Source organism: Podarcis tiliguerta (genome assembly GCF_965153285.1).
Source record: "Podarcis tiliguerta genome assembly, chromosome: 10".
Lineage (NCBI taxonomy): Eukaryota > Metazoa > Chordata > Lepidosauria > Squamata > Lacertidae > Podarcis > Podarcis tiliguerta.
The window spans coordinates 49,174,931-49,193,372 of NC_139543.1; the positions used below are offsets into that span (position 1 = coordinate 49,174,931).

General features: G+C 41.3%; 1 protein-coding gene across 1 annotated transcript in view; it reads right to left on the reverse strand.

The window, feature by feature from the left end:
• The window catches only part of ABTB3 (ankyrin repeat and BTB domain containing 3), a 221,929-nt gene that overhangs the window by 15,988 nt on the left and 187,499 nt on the right, over positions 1-18,442 (reverse strand). Inside the window, exons 9-15 of the mRNA XM_083401216.1 lie at positions 17,152-17,190; positions 16,568-16,788; positions 13,125-13,303; positions 5,665-5,770; positions 3,895-3,997; positions 1,793-1,874; positions 263-331 (exon numbers count right to left, since the gene is read on the reverse strand). Coding sequence (XP_083257342.1) covers positions 263-331; positions 1,793-1,874; positions 3,895-3,997; positions 5,665-5,770; positions 13,125-13,303; positions 16,568-16,788; positions 17,152-17,190 — 799 coding nt within the window. The remainder of the gene's footprint in view (positions 1-262; positions 332-1,792; positions 1,875-3,894; positions 3,998-5,664; positions 5,771-13,124; positions 13,304-16,567; positions 16,789-17,151; positions 17,191-18,442) is intronic.

Genomic DNA, 18,442 nt, shown 5'->3' on the forward strand with positions numbered 1-18,442 from the left:
ACTGTTTTCCAGTCTTTGAAAACTATTGTTCTTATGTTGGCTAAATACTCAGGCAAGGTAACAGGAGGACTAACTGGGCTTTGTGACTGCTTTGAACTACACTTTGACCTTTTTCTATTCCCTCCCAGTTCCATATTTCCGACAATTCATTAATTTATTTCATGTGGAATCACAGCCCTTTCACAGCTGGTGAAGTCTACTATTTTATTTTACTATTTCTTTGCATATTTATAATGAACCAGTAGTGCAAGCTGCCTCTTACCTCCATTATTTCATTGTTTTTAATGAGAAGTGACTCTGCACCTCCATAGTACAGATACTGCATTATGAGCTGAAATAACAAAGAAATTGATAGATCACAAAAAATGCAAGCGTAGTTTCCATATTTCTTCTTCCCACTCCATTTATGGGCTACTGCACACAAGATAAAAAAAAGTGGTAAGGCTATTTCAGACTGTCACCAGACTGATGGTGACAGGGCAGGTGTGACTATCAAAAAGGCCTTCTGCCTGCCTCCTTGTAATTTCACTTCTCGCAGAGAGGGAACCACCAGAAGACCCTCAGAGCTGGACCTCAGTGACTGGGCTGAACGATATGGGTGGAGATGCTCCTTCAGGTATACAGGGCCAACACCATGTAGGGTTTTGAAGTTCAACACCAACACTTTGAATTGTGTTTGGAAACATACTGGGAACCAATGTAGATCTTTAGGACCAATGTTATGTGGTCCTGGCAGCCACTCCTAGTAACTAGTCTAGCAGCTGCATTCTGGATTAATTGTAGTTTCTGAGTGACCTTCAAAGGTAGCCCCACATAGATCGCATTGCAGTAGTCCAGGTGGGAGATAACTGGAGCATGTACTACTTTGGCAAGACAATGGCCAGGAAGGTAGCATCTCAGCCAGCAATGGATCACATGGGAGTCCTTTATTGACATCAGACTTTGGCTCCTGAGGGCTTTTGTCTCTGAATGCAAATCTTTGTGACCCACTTCTGCCTTGCATACAAGCAGGGTATTAAGACAAGCTCAGACTGGAGATTGTGTAGCTTAGTGAGGACCAAGGGTGCTTCTAAGACAGATATTTGTTGTCCATATGATATCACTGGCATCAAAATGTTGTCCCATATTTCCTTTCCTTAATCCAGAGTTACCCTTTGTGGTATGTAAAAAATACAGACTTTTACCAATGACCTATTTGCAAATTAAGCCTCTGTCTGAAAAGCACCCTTTGTCTATTCCATGCAGAAAAGAACTAGATGCATCCTTAACATCTAGCAAGCTGGTGAATGTAGAGCAGGCACAAGCAAAGGATAAAAGGAATGTCAAACTCAGATGCAGATTTCTCCTGCCATGAGACAACAAGCGCAATGGAACTAGAATATCAGAAAAGGGGGGTGGAAACCACTATAATGAAAGCTGTAAAGATAAGCCTGAATCTGTGTGAATCATCCCCTACTTAGTGAAATTTCTGGAACTACACAGATCTCTGAGAAGGAGGTCTACTGGTCAGGGGAGGGGTACTCCAGGGTCCTGTGCAACTAGTCCTTCTAGTTTGCTTGATCGTCATCATTTCAGGTTTGAGAATTTCCTTAGCTCTGGGTTACACTGGTATAAAATTCATATTTATTTGGCTCTTCACAATATCACACTGCAACACAGATTACATACATAGGCCATAAAATAGTTAATCACCATTCACTTGTGATCTGGTTTCCAACTCGTTATGTTTTCTCTCTCCCACAAATTACCATTGGCTTATTATACAAAGACACCACAGTGTATTGAACTTTACCTGGAAAATGGGATACTTCACATAACTGATTTCAATGCAAGTGCTGTCAGATGCAGGTTTGCTGGACAAGAGGGCTTTAAACCTACGCAAAAACATTCAAACACACTGATTTTTGTTATTTTTCAGGACAGATTGTGAGAATAATGTGCCATTGAAAAAATTCATGGGCTGGTGGCTACCAGCTTGCACACCAGCACAATATTATGTCAGCATAACAAAGATGCCACTCAACTACACAGTGACAGCATTCTAGGATTGGGGTACTAATCGCAATTCAAAAAAATTGTTCCAAGCTGTTGGTTGTCAGTTCTTGAGCTGCTCCCTGCATTTATTTATATGGACAAACTTCGAAAGGGCACCAGAGAGGCACACATCAAGTAGTATATAATGCAAGAAATAATAAAAAACATACATAAAATATAACATTCAAAATAAAATTCCAAAGTGAGTTATAAATGGCAGGGTCACATACGAAGGGAAGCCTGCTTAAATGGAAAGGTTTTTAATTAACTGTCAAAAGCACATGGTTGCTGCTGCTTACCATAGGAAGGCACTTCCAGAGGGTAGGTACTACTGGACTTAAACCCTTACTTCCTAGTGGAAGTGAAGCAGCCCTCAGGCATGTGGGGAACCAGAAATAGTTTCCCTCCTAAAAACTGCAGCAACGGGACAGGAACGTTAAGGGTAAGGTGGTCCCTTAGGTATCCTGCAGCTGCCCTTTCAGTAAGAGTATGATCCATAGCAACCAGCAAGTGGTTATGTTTATTGAAGAATCCCGAAAAGTCTCATCTGCTGATTTCTGCATATCTTTATCAAGCGTCTCTTAAAGGCACAGGAACAGCTACTTGGCAGTGGTAGCAAAGCGGCAATGTCAGAAGAGGCTGATATGCAAGGCTGGAAAAACCCCAGTAGCTTAGACTTGTTTATATTGCCTACAAACTGTTAATGTTTTTGAGCTCTGCCCATATGAAACTTATTGGCAGGCAGAAAGCTTTAAAACAGCCTTGTAAAATTGCCTATAAAAGTTACTGGCCTGCCAACAAAAATAAAAAAATACTGGCTTGCTGTAGGTTTGCAAAAGAGAAAAAGAGAGCTCAGCCTCTCCAGCAGTGCTCTGCAGCATTTCTAGTCTGGGCAAGGCAGAGGGGGCTTCCCTTCTCTGGGAGTCCTGTTGGGTTTCTAGGCTGGGCACAGAGAAGGGGTGGAACACTCTGTCCTACCCCACCAGCCTGCTGATGCGCCCACATTCCATGCACTCCCTTGCATGCAGTTCCTTCCTGCCTAAGTTGCCAGGCGCATGATTAAAATACAAGGCTGTCAGAAACAAGAGATTTGGCAAATCCAGCAAGAAAAGTATTTGCATTCTAGGTCTAATATGTTTTACTGAAGCTGTCCAATTTCTTTTTTTTTTTGAGGGGGGGGGAGATTATACAGGGGAACAAAAAGTCAGCCTGGGAAATATGACATTTTACATATTTATGCTATGAGAGCCTTACGTTTCCCTCTACACAATGTAAGGTCAGCCACCAAAGACCTCTCTTGGATGGTTGATTGCTATCCCCTAGGAGCAGGGCTTCCTCTGGGATGGCCCTGGAGGCTTTCTGCTCAAGCTTACATCTCCTTTTAAAGACCAGCCAGCACTCTTTTATTTTGACAAGCCACTGGAAGCTAGGCTCCTGCACTGTTGGTCAGATAGAATAGAAGACAGGTCCTCTGCACCTTAAACAGTTGTGTAAATGAGGGGATTTCAGAAGATGTACCTTCTTCTGCAGGAAAAAGGTTTGGCAGCTCTGAATAACATATACAGTATAACCCACCTCTCCTCTATGCAAACTTTCCTCCCCTACTTTGAAGTCCAATTCTTGTTCCCAGTGGATCTTTCTACTAGCCTATACATTTACAGCCCCAAAGCTTGTCTCTTTCTGTTCTTCCAAGGAACCATCCACAGGGAACTTCTGCAGCTTATGATGCGTTCTCTCTTGCTAAAATACAACTTTCACTGCAAGCTCCTGTTGTATAACCTATAAATGCTTCCTGCTTTGTATTCTCCCTGATACTCAAATTAGGTTTCATCAGGTTTATTTACAAATACATATATTTACCTTGGGGATGCAGTAAATAATAATACTCTGTGCGCATAAAAGGGTCTTCCTTCTACAAGGAACGTAACATCTGACATTTCCTTATTGTTAAGAAAATGAGGATCTGGAATCACAAAACAAAAATGAGTGGGAAGACATTTTAGTTGGGAGTAAGGTAAAACACAGGTGTGCTTGATCTTGATAGCTGCCTGAGAGAGGCATGTACCTTTATTGAGATTCATTCTGATTTGTCTGTGTGGAGTTTGAACAACTTTCTATCAACTGTTATCCCACACTATGTCATCCATTTTCTTGTCACTTTTTAATAAAAAAAAAAATCAATTCTAATATATATATATATTTACAAGTGAGTTTGTATCAGAGTACTTTAATCCCCTGTAATTGTACAAACCTAAATTTGCTGGTATGCAACTAAATCCCTCAGGCAAAATAGTGACAATCTAGGGAAGATTCGGGTTCCTTTTTAGACCATTATCTTTAAACTTCCATAGCTATGTAAACAGATCTTTAAATCTGGTGCACCTTTCCATCAGTAACAAGACTGTGCCCACTTGTGCCCACATTAGCATGGACAACTGCTTTAATTTGTTCTGTTTGACACCACAGTGGTGTCATAATTGACAAAGACCCAAAACAGGACCTCAGTCATAACCATCACCTTCACTGATTGTAATGAGAATGCTAAATGAAAAGTACTAGGTTTGCTAGTTAAAGATTTTCTTCCTTATATATATCATGCTCTGTCTCAGGGCTTATCCATACTTCCTCTTGCCCCACTGCTTTCCCTTGGGGAAAATTGCTCTTTAGTGTGCAATTGGAGCAAATAGCAACTCAGGTTTTCTCCGGATTGACATTTGCTCCAATTTAGCACTAAAGAGTGCGTTTTCCTTGGGAAAGGAGCGGGGAAAGGGGAAAACAGCTCAGACCCATGCCTAGAAAGTGTGGGTCAAGTGGAAAACTGTGTTTTCTAGGCATGGGACAAGCGGAAGTGTGGGCGAGCCCTCAGACCCACAACAAGGTGACAACACAAAGCACAATGCTCTTACAATATGAATTCCAGTGTAGTGGTAGCATTGCTCTGATCCCAGCATGTTGTGAGTACAGGATTACTCTGTTAAAAATCAGTTTAAGCTAGTAGCTACGACCACAGCATGTGTCAGTGAATTCCACAAGTTATGTGTTGTCAATTCTGAACTTACTGCCTAACAATTGTATCAAAGGACACCAAGTTCTAGGGTATAATGACAAGGACATTTTCTTTCTCTCTACCACCTCCACCATTCATAACAATGAAAAAAAACCTAGCTATCTGCATTCCAAATATTGCACATTTCAAAACTTGGATTTTGGTGTGAAATTCTAAATTTTGGGTGGCAATGTCTAGATGACAAAATTTCAGTTTTCTGGAAGACACCAATCCTCAAGCTTTGTTGACCTCCGAAGGAAAGGACAGCTGCAGAACAACTGGTGTGCCTTTCTGTCTAGCCAAACCATGTGTATTTCATGTATAAAGGCATGATCATGAATGGATGCAGTCCCTTATGTATGCATGTGGCTGAGTGCAGATGGCCCTTCTGATTTAATGGCCCCTTCTGATTTCTAACTGTATGCAATGTCCATCATGATTAAGCATGTCTATATGATCCTATACTTCTGTTATTTATCTTGGTTTCCCCCAGTGACAAACCTCAATGAACCAAATGTGTGTTGCACAACAGTGCGGATCAACAGACAGTGCCACACGTGTTCTACAACTCACAGCACACTTACCTAAACGAGATGTCTGCTTGCGTTTGATTTCAACAAGCTTAGGAATAGGATAGGGTCCATAGCAATGAGTGAATATGACAGCCAGTTGTTGACTAATCACTTCATTCTAAAACAAACAACAATACAACAAAAAATAAACACTAAATGCAAATATAACTTGAAGATTAGAAGAGTCACTTTGGGGAGTTAGCTGAATGACTAGCATATGCTCATGGATTCCAGAAAATGTGAGCATGCAAACCTTTGCTGATATTCTAACTTTCTCTGGCATCATCTCAAACAACTGCTCTGGGACATTATTAGGTTCCCCTGCTGCTCCTAAAATCAACTAATCCATATAACAGTGGTTATATCTAGAATCTAGAATATCTAGAGTGGCACTCAGTTAAAACATGACAAGGCTGCAGAGAATTGTAGGATATCTGAATTATCCTACATTTCCTGTAGAGGCTGTAAAGGTCTGTGTACTCTCAGATAAGTGTACTGAAACTGCAGCATGTGAAGCCTAAGTATTCAAGGCTGCATCCCTGAAGGCATTAACTGAGAAAAACTACCTGGACAGGATCATAAGTTAATGGTATGGTTTATGCTTTAATTCCTGATGTCTCTGTTCAAGGGTGATGTGAAAGACCTTTGTCTGAATCTAAGGCCCTAGGCAGCCATTGCCAGTCAGTGTAGACCAAAGGCTTCCAACTTTTTTGGTATGGCAACCCACAAGTCCAAATTTACTTGGTATGGTCGCTCATCAATTTACTGTCACATGAATTTTGGACTTTTCTGCCACCAAAGAGCAGTCCCCAAGCATTAAAATGTAAGACTCAAGCATTTCCGAAGTTCGGTTATAGGTGTCAACGCAACATTATAATATGCCAACAAAACAAAAAGCTGTTAAGAGGTATTTATCATACCAATTAGGGGTTACAAGCTATAATTATATTGGATTTACTTATAAAGCTTGCAACCCATCTGCACAGGCTACACGGCCTACTTGCAAGTCATGACTCACAGGTGGGGAGACACTGATATAGGCAATTCTGGGACAAATAGATAGCTTCCTATGTTCATAAGCCAAAAAGGACATCCAACCTGTCCAGAAAAGCATATGACCATGTTTTCTAAATGTGCTACTGCAGTGGCATAGGGCAGGGGTCAGCAAACTTTTTCAGCAGGGGACCGGTCCACTGTCCCTCAGACCTTGTGGGGGACTGGACTATATTTTGAAGGGGGGGGGAGAACGAATTCCTGTGCCCCGCAAATAGCCCAGAGATGCATTTTAAATTAAAGCACACATTCTACTCATGTAAAAACACCAGGCAGGCCCCACAAATAACCTAGAGTTGCATTTTAAATAAAAGGGCACATTCTACTCATGTAAAAACATACTGATTCACAGATCGTCCGCGGGCCAGATTTAGAAGGTGATTGGGACAGATCCGGCCCCCGGACCTTAGTTTGCCTACCCATGGTCTAGGTGAGCACCTGAAGACATATTGGTGCCTGATAATCATACAATGGTTTCTAGCTTTGAGAAACAACAAAACAATGTTTCTAGTTATGAGAAATGATAAAATAAAACTGAAGTGTATTGCCATGGGCTCCTGAGAAGCCCAGAAAATCTACAGGTGTTAAAAAGAAAGGCCAAATTGTAGTCTTTTGTGGAGGAAGTATATGTAACTTGACATCAATGGGAACTGATCACACAGAGCCAAGGGCAGACTTTTAGTCATACTTTCTCCTGATATAATGCCACCAGAAATCCAGTATCTTCTACACTTTCCTTCAGAGGAATATTGAAACAAGCAAGACTTACAGGTAGAAAAGGTCACCTAACATACAGTAATCCTGCACAGGGATTGTTAGGAATAGGCAGAAAGATATTCAGTTTCACTTACAGAGCAAACACTAAATTAGACTCCATGTGCTAGGAACATTTTGAAATCAAATGGTGATCTTGAAATTAAAAGCTAAGAGAACACTCTGTAAAGGAATCTACTAATATGAACTAAGACTGGATAGAAAAAGTTGAATACAAAGGAACTGACTGCTCCTGGGTAAGATGAGAAAATGGTTAGCATTCTGTCCCCCTGGAAGTGTGTAATGAAAGAGGATACTGTAAAATGACCATAATGTATGTTTAGGAAATCAGGGAAGAAAACCACAAAAATGCTAGATGAATTGCATGCTTTTAAATGTATATTTATTAGTTGCCTCATAAAATAATTGCTCTAAGCAATATACAAACCATTAAATGGGTGATTTGTACAAACCATCAAATTTAAAACAAAACAAAAATGTGCATGCCATTGTGAATGCTGTTAGATTTGGTGGTGGGGCTGAGCCAGTGTACATGAAGGACAGAAACATGCATGACTCTTACAGGGGCCAGAGTGATTGTTCAGATTCCAGGCCACAGAGTCTGCTGCTGAAATACTCGCCCACATAAAATATCCTCACTTGCGGAAAATGAATCTTTAAGAGAGAAAGGTTCCCACCCAGCCCGCTACTTTACATGCTCTCTGCATGTCAAGTGTCACATGTTTAACAGTGAGAAGCATTAAAAAATACTACCCCAGTTAAGTTAGTGTCCAGATAAGGAGCCAAACTATATGTGATGGGGCAGAGGATGGCTCTGATATTTGATATTGATATTTAAAGAAGAATGGGAAATGATATCTTCTTGCCTACCTTACCTTGCTGCGCTCCATTGCTTTAAGCATTCATTCCCAATTTGGTGTCCCCTCCAAATGTTTTGGGCAACAACTCCCCTAATCCCCAGTCACATGGCCATGCTGGCTGAGGATAAGGGAAGCTGCAGTAAAAATAAATAAATCTGGAGTGTCCTCCAGATGTTACTGAGCTCCAACTCCCATCTGCCCCAGCCAACATGACAAATGGTGATGCATGATGGGAGTTGGAGTCCAGCAACACCATCATGTTGGCTACCCCTGGCTTAAAGAAACAGACTGCCACAAGAAAAGGTAAGTCAGGAAGCTTGTGATCGCTTTGCTCCTCTCTGCCGAGCTTGTTGGTAGACCTGCTCCAGATTAAGTAATCCAAGGCTTGGCACCAGCCAAAGCAAAAGGTTACCTAATTGGAGAGGAAGGGAGAGTCTCTGAGGAGCACTAAATTCTAATTTATTTCACCTAATGTATTTTAATTGCAATCCTTTAATGGAACAGTAAAAAATAAAAATCCAACACTTCTCATTCCCACATTGGTTCTTTTCTGCCTTTTCTGCCAAGAGGAAGAGGCAGTCAAATTTTTAAACACATTACAGAAAGGAAAGAAGGAGACTGTGCATCAGGGACGCCATCTGGGGTGGCAGGGGTGGGTGGGACAAGGCTCCCACAATTTTCAAGCAAGGGGCCGGGCCCCACCAGGCCTTCCCACGGCCACAACGGGCCCCAGTCTGAAATCACGGAGACCTGTGCCAGCCAGTGCAAACTATACCGTACTATATGGACCAAATAATTCAGTTGAAGGCAGATTCCCATCACCCTGTCCCAAGTTTATCCAATGTTCAGTGTGAGAAAATATATGAACTGCACATGAATTCTTATTGTGTGGCTTGCCTTAAGCCAAATCATACTGTCTGCTTCAACAGGCAGCAGGACTCCAAGGCAAGTTCCTCTCGGCTACAGAGGTCTTTGGCAGCCCTACTGTTGAGAGTATTTGAAAGCAGGATCATTTGCATGCAAGCACATGGTCCAGCACTGGCTGATGGTCCCTGCTTACTTAAAAATGAATGGGTAAAGTAAGTGTCTAAAGTATGAAGTGAAGAGATGTTGAGCAATTGGTAATGCTAACAAACATGGCACAAGGCTAGGAAATGTATTGTCCTAAACATAAGACACTCCATAGTTTGATCTTTGAATAGCTATCACACAAAGTATCTATTTAGCTTTTCCATCTTATTTTTGTAAGATTAAACAATACCAATAAATGTGGGATTATTACTGTCATTCCCCCGCCCTTGTGTAAGACTCTTCGGATGACAATCTTTTCCTTATCCAGTGGTAACTCATTCAACACTTGAGCAATATCCTGTTGCTGATGGTGCTTCCAGATAACCTCTTTATTGAGCATTCATTCTGACCTGTTTGCAGGGAGATTAAATGCCACTGGCTATTTAATGAACATCCATTCCAATTTGCTTGCAGCAGGAAGATTATATGATGTTGCGTATGATGTTGCATCAAGCACCATCACACACTTTCCACTGCATTTTCTTGCCACATTTCTTATCACCCCAAATCCAATATTTTGGGGACGTGGGTGTATTATCGAGGATCTCCCAATCATCTATAACTGTTTAACCTGAATTTGCTGGTATATAATTGAATCCCACCTGAAAACAGTGGCAGTCTGGAAGCATCCTAGGTTTCTACATATGGCATGACATCATCCTTCTCTACCCTGGACATTCTTTAGTTCTAAAAAGGCAGCCTGCCCTGATTCTCTCTAGTTCTCTTTGCGCTGAGTTTTCTTTGGGTTCAAATCATGTATGAGCTCCATGAAAACTGATTAAGCGTCGCTTTGTAAGATTACTTGTACATTATTAAGAAGCACATACATCATTAACGTTAGTCAACATTTGTGAGCTAGGGAACCCCAAGAGGTTGGTAGTAACAGCTAGACGCAGTGAATAGCTTGACAAAATAGATTTTAAAAAATGTTAGTTGGAGTTGAGCTAAGGGTCTTCCACAACAGAGCACGATTAATCAGAGGTGATGCATAAATTGTTGCTGGGAGCAATGACATGACTCTCTTTTGAAAGGATTTTTAAAACCTGTGTAGCAAAGGCTCAGATTTAAGAACATAGTCTGAGGTCTATGAGTATCAGACCAGAAGAGGGCATACAAGTCCTAGAATCAGTACATTCTTATTCCAACACAGGAAGTCTCAGCAAGCATTTCCTTGTTATGAAAAACAGCAGGGGTCTTCGTGAAACCACTGTTGAAATATTCCTTTGGGAGATATTATGACTAAGGACTTAAGTGCAGGGTAATCCAAGGTTAGTTTCCAGATAAATCCATGCTGCTGCACTATATTTTCTGTGACAGTAGTTAATTGCATGTTATATTAGCATGCCACGTTGGTGTACCTGATGTTCACTTCTCATATGGAGAATGCAAGACGCACATTTATGGAGACTTCGGGTCCAGGTTATTCTGAACTGTTTTAACACAGAGGTACTGAAAGTGATGACAGGTAATGCTACATGCCACAACAGTCACCAGCATTTAGAATAAATCTACCTCAGGGGAGAATTCACACCTTAAGCAGAGAGAAGGGATTCATTCCATTCTTCCCTGTTCACTGAAATTTTATAAACTTGTCATTTTTATTTGATTTGGTAAATTGAGATGCAAAAGCTCAGAAAAAATGCTACTCTTCCCCCTCCTCCTGGCACAATTTTTTCCCTTCCACATGCACAGAACTTAATGAAGCCTTTCCTTATCTTCTGTTCTACAGAAGTGCCTCTACTGTCAAACGTAATCTGTTCTGGAAGACTGTTCGACTTCCAAAACGTTCGACAACCGAGGCACAATGGGTGGTTGGCAAATTCCATTGACAAATTGGAGAAATGCACCTCAGAAGCCATTTGACTTCCGAGGCATGTTCGAAAACAGAAACATTCACTTCTGGGTTTTCGGCATTCAGGTTCCGAATTGTTCAGCTTCCAAGATGCTTGAAAGCCAAGGTTCCACTGTATGGTGTTACCTAGTTTATATATATAAGGAACATGGGTGGCGCTGTGGTCTAAACCACTGAACCTCTTGGGCTTGCCGATCAGATGGTCGGCGGTTTGAATCCCCACGATGGGGTGAGCTCCCGTTGCTCAGTTCCAGCTCCTGCCAACCTAGCAGTTCGAAAGCATGCCAAAAAGTGCAAGTAGATAAATGGGTACCGCTCTGGCAGGAAGGTAAACGGCGTTTCCATGTGCTGCTCTGGTTTCGATGTTCTGTTGCGCAAGAAATGACTTAGTCATGCTGGCCACATGACCCAGAAAAACTGTCTGCGGACAAACACCGGCTCCCTCAGCCTATAGAGCAAGATGAGCGCCGCAACCCCAGAGTCGTCTGTGACTGGCCTTAACTGTCAGGGGTCCTTTACCTTTTTTTTTTTTTAGTTTATATATAGTGAAACAAAGTTTATCTCCAATTCCCCTACATGTATTTATGTGTGTGTGTGTTTCACTTCACTGACAATACTAATACATACCCTTGTCAAATTACTGCATTTCAAAAAAAAATCTGTTTAGTATTTGTTTAAAGGAAATATTCAAAATGTGTGAACATACGCCTGTATCAAACTCTTTGGCATGAAATTCAAAATGGGCCTGGAAAAAAAATTCCTAGTAAACATGTAAGGAGTGTTTTTTAAAAACCAAATAGGTCATATCAACTCATCTCAAAAACCTTAAAGGGAAGAAAACAAATATGGGAGAAGTAATTCATTTGATCTGAAAACTGACACACAAACACACACGATTCCCTTCTTGGACCATTCTAAGTAGTCAGCTAGATTAAACTAACATCTCAGCTCCTTTGGATATCAGCCTCCCTTGCCTGTATTTTATTGCCTGACCTGCATGACTCTCACTTTTACCGCAAGGACTTGGGTTCTGTCAGCTCTTGAGCTCACTGTGAATGTGAACATTAAGCTATCCTTGCAGTGGATGGAGAGCACTGGCTCTCTCTTTTTAAAGCGACAGTGTTGCTTTTATGCATTTGCGAAATTGACTATATGTCTAAGGGCAGTTCCACACCATACAGTTAAAGCATATGCAATACACATTTAAAGCACATGAGTCCCCCCCAAGAATACTGGGAACTGAAAGTTCCCTCTTGCAGAGCTACAATCATTAACCCCCTTAAAACACTATAGTTCCCAGCATCCTTTAGGGGAAGTCATGAGATTTAAATGAGCATTGCATGTGCTTGAAATGTATGGTGTATATCTGTCCTTAGTGGCTCAGTTCTCGTTATGACCCCAATCTATGGCTTAACATTATGAGAAAGACAGGTGTGTTTGCATGTTCTTCCCTCCCTACTCCTTCCTCTTCTTGCGCCCTTCACTGAATTAGGGACACAGAAAGCTGCCTTCCATGGATCCAGAAGATGGGTCCATCTAGCCCAGCATTGCTGACACTGGCTAACAGTTGCTCCCAGTCCTACATTGATCTGCATACTATCTTAGCAGGGTGACTTCAGCTGAAAACTTTTTTATTTCAACAAGCTTTGAGCATTTGATCATTTGCTAATGTACAAACTGTTCTGCACTCAAATTGTGATGGTTTTAGTGATGCATTGTTCTTGTTATAGTTTAATATTTTTATCTGGGCATTTTGTTTTGTAAGCCACTTTTGCGTGTTTTACGAACAGAAGAGCAGTGCAGTAATAAATAATAACAGTAATATCTCTCAACTGTGGTGTAATAATGCCAGTTTCACCCACCTTGCTTGCCTTCAAGATCTCAAACATCAAAGGCAACCCTTGCGTGACAAGTTCTTCAGTGTATTCTTCCTCTTGAATAGATTTAAATTCTTTCAGCAAGCATTGGATGAGTGGTCTTCTGTGTTGCTGAAAGGCAGTTCGCAAGGACTCTAACCATGTATGCAGAGTCCATGGGACACCTGTATAAAAATTTAAAATTATCTTAAAGATTTGCACATATCTTAAATACCCAGGTTTAGATTAACAACATGGAGATCTTATGCTGGACCACAGTAAGAGCTGTTCGACAGTGGAATTTGCTGCCAAGGAGTGTGGTGGAGTCTCCTTCTTTGGAGGTCTTTAAGCAGAGGCTTGACAACCATATGTCAGGAGTGCTCTGATGGTGTTTCCTGCTTGGCAGGGGGTTGGACTCGATGGCCCTTGTGGTCTCTTCCAACTCTATGATTCTATTCTATGATTTTGAATTCCATTCCACCTATTCTGTTTCCTCTGCTGGGATCACCATTAGCAGTTGGCCTTGGCACCTGTCAAAGCCCACACCTCATTTGGTGGCCCACTGTCAAGCCTTGGGACCTCCTGGGCCTGTTGCTCCTCTTTTTTACTGTTGCTCCTGTTTACGACTGGCCTTTCAAGCAAGCAAGCAAGCAGGCAGGCAGAAAAATGAGGGGGGGAAACATGCAGAAAGACCCACCTCTCCCTTGGGGAGAAGATGTTGAGCAGAAGAGGCAAGTGAACAGGCAGCGACAACAGTGATGGTGAGGAAGAAGTGTACAAACTCAGTGGGAGGTGGGCACACTGACAGCATCTTGCACGCACATACAAAAAAACCCACCTGGAACTGACACTCGTCAACATCCCCCAATGAGCTATAAATCCCTGTATATTTTTTATGTCTCAGCTGCTTTCAGATTGGTGACTCCTAATAAATCATTGCTTTTCTGCTGTAAGTAAGCTGCAAGAAGAACTGCAACTGGCTTGCCATGCTATATAGAACTCCTCCCCCCAATAATTTCATCTTGCTAGGTATCAGCTACACCAATGGGTATGGCATAGATGCCCATGGGTATGCAAAGTCCAATTTCCTTTGGTAGCCACTTGAAAAACAATTACAAGTGATCATTAAACACAATAAATCAATTCGTTTTTTGGTGGTAAGTACTTATTCGTTTAAATGGGGTTTCCCTTTACAAGGAAACCAACAACCCCATGGTATTTCATGTTTCTTTTAGATCTGATGTACAGATTTGAAGGGATTATTGGGCGGGAACACATTGCTAAAGTGGGAGTGATCAAGCGGATTCCCCCACCCACTTTATTTGTTAAAAATTAGCAGCGTAGCATTATGACACTTTCATTGTAGTAGAATTTTGCTAATATTTTACTTTAAAAAATATAGCTGAAAATGTGTTTTTAGTTTTAACCAAGAAATAACAGCATGACAGATATCCTGCCATAGCAGTCTAGTAGGGATGGGTGATTTTTTTGGTACACATTATTGGGTTGGAGAACTGCATCACAACGTTTAGAGAAGGGCAAGTTTTGATGGATGACTGTGTTTCGGTTTGAATATTGTTTTGGAAAGGGGGAATTCAGTAGGTTCACATTAACATTTGAACTGAACTAAATTTATCCCTATCCTTATTCTGGATGTAAGCATTTAGCATAGAACGGAACCTACTAAGTGTTTCTTCCCTTACATAGAGGTTGCCTTGAACCTGTCCTCTCCCCTGCAAGGTTTTGCTATTTACTTTATAACAGGGATGGGAATGCTGTGGTCCTCCAGATGTTGTTGCATAGAGGGTTGCTGTCCAACATCTGGAGGGCCACAGGTTCTGTACCTCTGCCTTATAAGCTAACATACTTAATGCTGAGAGATGATGATATTTAGTAAGCTGTTTTTGAGGAATTAAATATTTATTTGATATTAGTATCAGAGGTTTCACACTGGCCTTCCTTTTAAATATTTTCATGCCTCAAATCCACAACATAAATAAAAATTATTTTTGATAAATAAGCAGCTATTGATGTTGTAGAATAACATACTATTTTCACATATTTTTTATTTATGTGTTTATTAATTGCAGGTGTGTTAACTCCTCTCTTGAAACAGTGTTGCTCTTAAAATGGGAATAAAGTAGGCTTCCTTATTTACACATGTTTTTGTTTTGCTTGGGCCTTTGATACTGCTGCTTTTAACTCTCTCCCTTTTTTTGCACAGGCCTTCAGCTTCCCTTTTCAACACCAGAACAAGTAGTTCTTAATCTAGTCAATTTCACTCCTAAGGTAGAAAAGACCTTCCTAGTCTTTAAAGTGGAAAATTGACTAGGGCCAGAAGATAGTTGGTTTTGAGTTTCTGGCATGCAAAGGATTCTGGCCTGCAATGTCAGACAGAGCCCTTCTCACCCAAGGATCTATTCATGAGTAAGTACCCCCCAACCAGTCTCTTGTTATGAAAGTGTGCTAACTTAAGAGGAGGGTTGCATGTCATTCTAATCAAATCAATCATCATTTAATCAATTAAAAAGGTGCCTAGGTGTAAAATCAAAGAAGGCATTTTTTCCCCTTTCGAATGATGTGTATCCAGATTTAATCAATTAGCTCTCAAACAATTAAGTGGATATGATTCCTTCAACAGAGTGACTGCCCTGCTTAAAAGTAATGCCTGTGCTGCTTTGTGTACGGACTACAAATACCCAAAGTACAGCACAAAAGTCTACTGGGACATGATCACAGAAATAGGAAAATTCACAGAAATTGCAGTTCCTTAGTAAGAGAGATGGCAGGAGGTGGCGGTAGGGGAAGAAGCACAGGTGGCGCACATCCATAGAGATGCTTCCGATGACATAACTTAAACAAGTGCTTTAATATGGCCAGACTTATATCATTTAGCATATTTAAAAGGTAATCTAGTCCAGATAGAGACAATCCCAATTTACTATCTAATCCACAAAAATGCCAAAGATAGGAAGAATAAAAACCTCTAGCCATGTATTCAAACCCTTTTAAATATTAAAATTCTCTTCTGAATTCCCAGGCACATCTGAAAGTTACCGTATTTTTTGCTCTATAAGACTCACTTTTTCCCTCCTAAAAAGTAAGGGGAAATGTGTGTGCGTCTTATGGAGCGAATGCAGGCTGCGCAGCTATCCCAGAAGCCAGAACAGCAAGAGGGATCGCTGCTTTCACTGCACAGCGATCCCTCTTGCTGTTCTGGCTTCTGAGATTCAGAATATTTTTTTTCTTGTTTTCCTCCTCCGAAAACTAGGTGCGTCTTGTGGTCTGGTGCGTCTTATAGAGCGAAAAATACGGTACCCAATTTCTGCCTTGACAAGAACTCCGGGACAAATAAAAAATGGTCAGCTCAGCTGACAGAGGCCATCAAACCAGATTTCTGACAGTCATTGCTCATGGGAGAGAAAAGCACGGAGGAAACCAAAACTGACCTATGCTCCTGATGTCAATGGTTACATCCACATATCCGTGTTCAGCACTGTGATACATAGCCTCTTTCAGAGCTTTAAGTCTGGCTTTGCTGTTGCGGCTGGCGCACAAAGGAGCTGGTGCACTGTCTGCCAAGTCAGTTCCCTCAGCCAGTATCTCCTCCAGGGACAGAATATCACTCTTCTCCTTCTCCGGCTGAGCAAGCAGCTTACGAAACACGTTCCTGTCAATCACAGGGCAAAAAAAGAGTGGGGGTGGGGGAGGAGAAAGGCCATTGGGTTGGAACTCTTAACAGTTTAAGCCAGAGCCAACTAGCTATCTAGCGAATGCTAAATCTAGTTAGTTCACCTAACTAGATCCTCTAGCAAATCAGCTTTCAAGCAATGCCTTTCTTGGTGCAGTATAACTTATTTGGGCTTGCAGCTGCAAGTCCAGCATCCAGGACAGAGACTCTCATCCTCTGCTCATCAACAGGCTTACACCTGTGTGATGCCATTCATCTTCAACGGAGACACTCCCAATTGATGAACTGTTAGAAACAATCAATCAAAACCAGGGTGCATCTTCTCCCTTACCTCCCACCTACCTTATATGCTTAGATCTTGCTAGCTGCGCATGTTCAGTCCTGTGGGGGATAGAATAAGCAATGTTTCCAGAGCAGATGGGCTAACGAGTGTGTGTATGTATTTATAGAGGGAGGAAAGATATTTCCCCTGTTAGTCAAGAGGACGGGTGTGTGTTATGCCATGCAATGAAATAAAGGGGGATACATATTCAACATTTCCAGTCGATAGCACAATCCACAGCTCTCAGGGTGAAGACAGATGTGGTCTTTAAAGAGATGCTCACTGATGGACCTGGCTGCCTGGCTGGGTGTATGATTTGCCCAATAGATAGAAATTCCATCAAACTGCATCCTGGGGCCACCACCGAAAGCTTCAAGGAAGCTACATCTCTTCTCATTTAAAGAACCAATTGTACATTTATTTATTTATTTATACATTCATCCACCTTTTTTTAAAAAGCGAAAAAACTAAAACAAACAGTTGCAAACTGTTCTGGGTTTAGGAAAGGCTCTTTGGTGACATTGCACACACTAGCTTATCAGATTTGATTACAAGCCTGCAGAATCTGTTTATTCAGAGCTCAACCCTCAACAGGGGAAAGGTATGCTTGCACTGCTAGCTTAACAAACAAGCCCACTGCTATCCAGATGTTACATCTGTATTCATCCTTAGCCAATATGAGGCTGCAGCAAATTCTTACTCCACATTACAGCTAGAGATGTTGATATTTTCCTGCGCATCTTTATAGAATTTAGGGCAGAACTGGGTATCTGGCAGATAATTCAGATTCCTGAGAATCTCAAGTGTACTCGGTTACAACTGTTGCCATTTGTAGACCCTGAAGGTGACAATGCATTAAGTCACAGGTAGGGAGTCTGTGGCCTTTCTGATGCTGTTAGATTCCAGCTCCTATCATGACCACTGGCCATGTTGGCTTGGGCTGATGGGAGCTGCCCCTCCAACAATATCTGGGGGAATCACAGTTTCTCCATCCCTGTACATACAGTAGCAATCCTGTGATCTCCCGGGTAAATTGAGTGTGTGTGTGTTCAAAACAAAGCACAAAGCAGAAGGCAATTATGAATACATGAGTAGTGATCTGCTGGTTTTATTTATGCTTTTGACTTCTTATAACTTTTTATGATTTTACTGTCTGGTTTTATGTCTTTATATTGTTGTAAACCGTGGTGATATATATATTTGATACAGTGGTATATTAAAAAAATTTCTAAATAAATAAGTAAGTGCAGGCTTTGACAGCTAAGCTCCCTCTCTAGAAGGGTATCAGTTCAGCCCTTGAATTAATAAAAC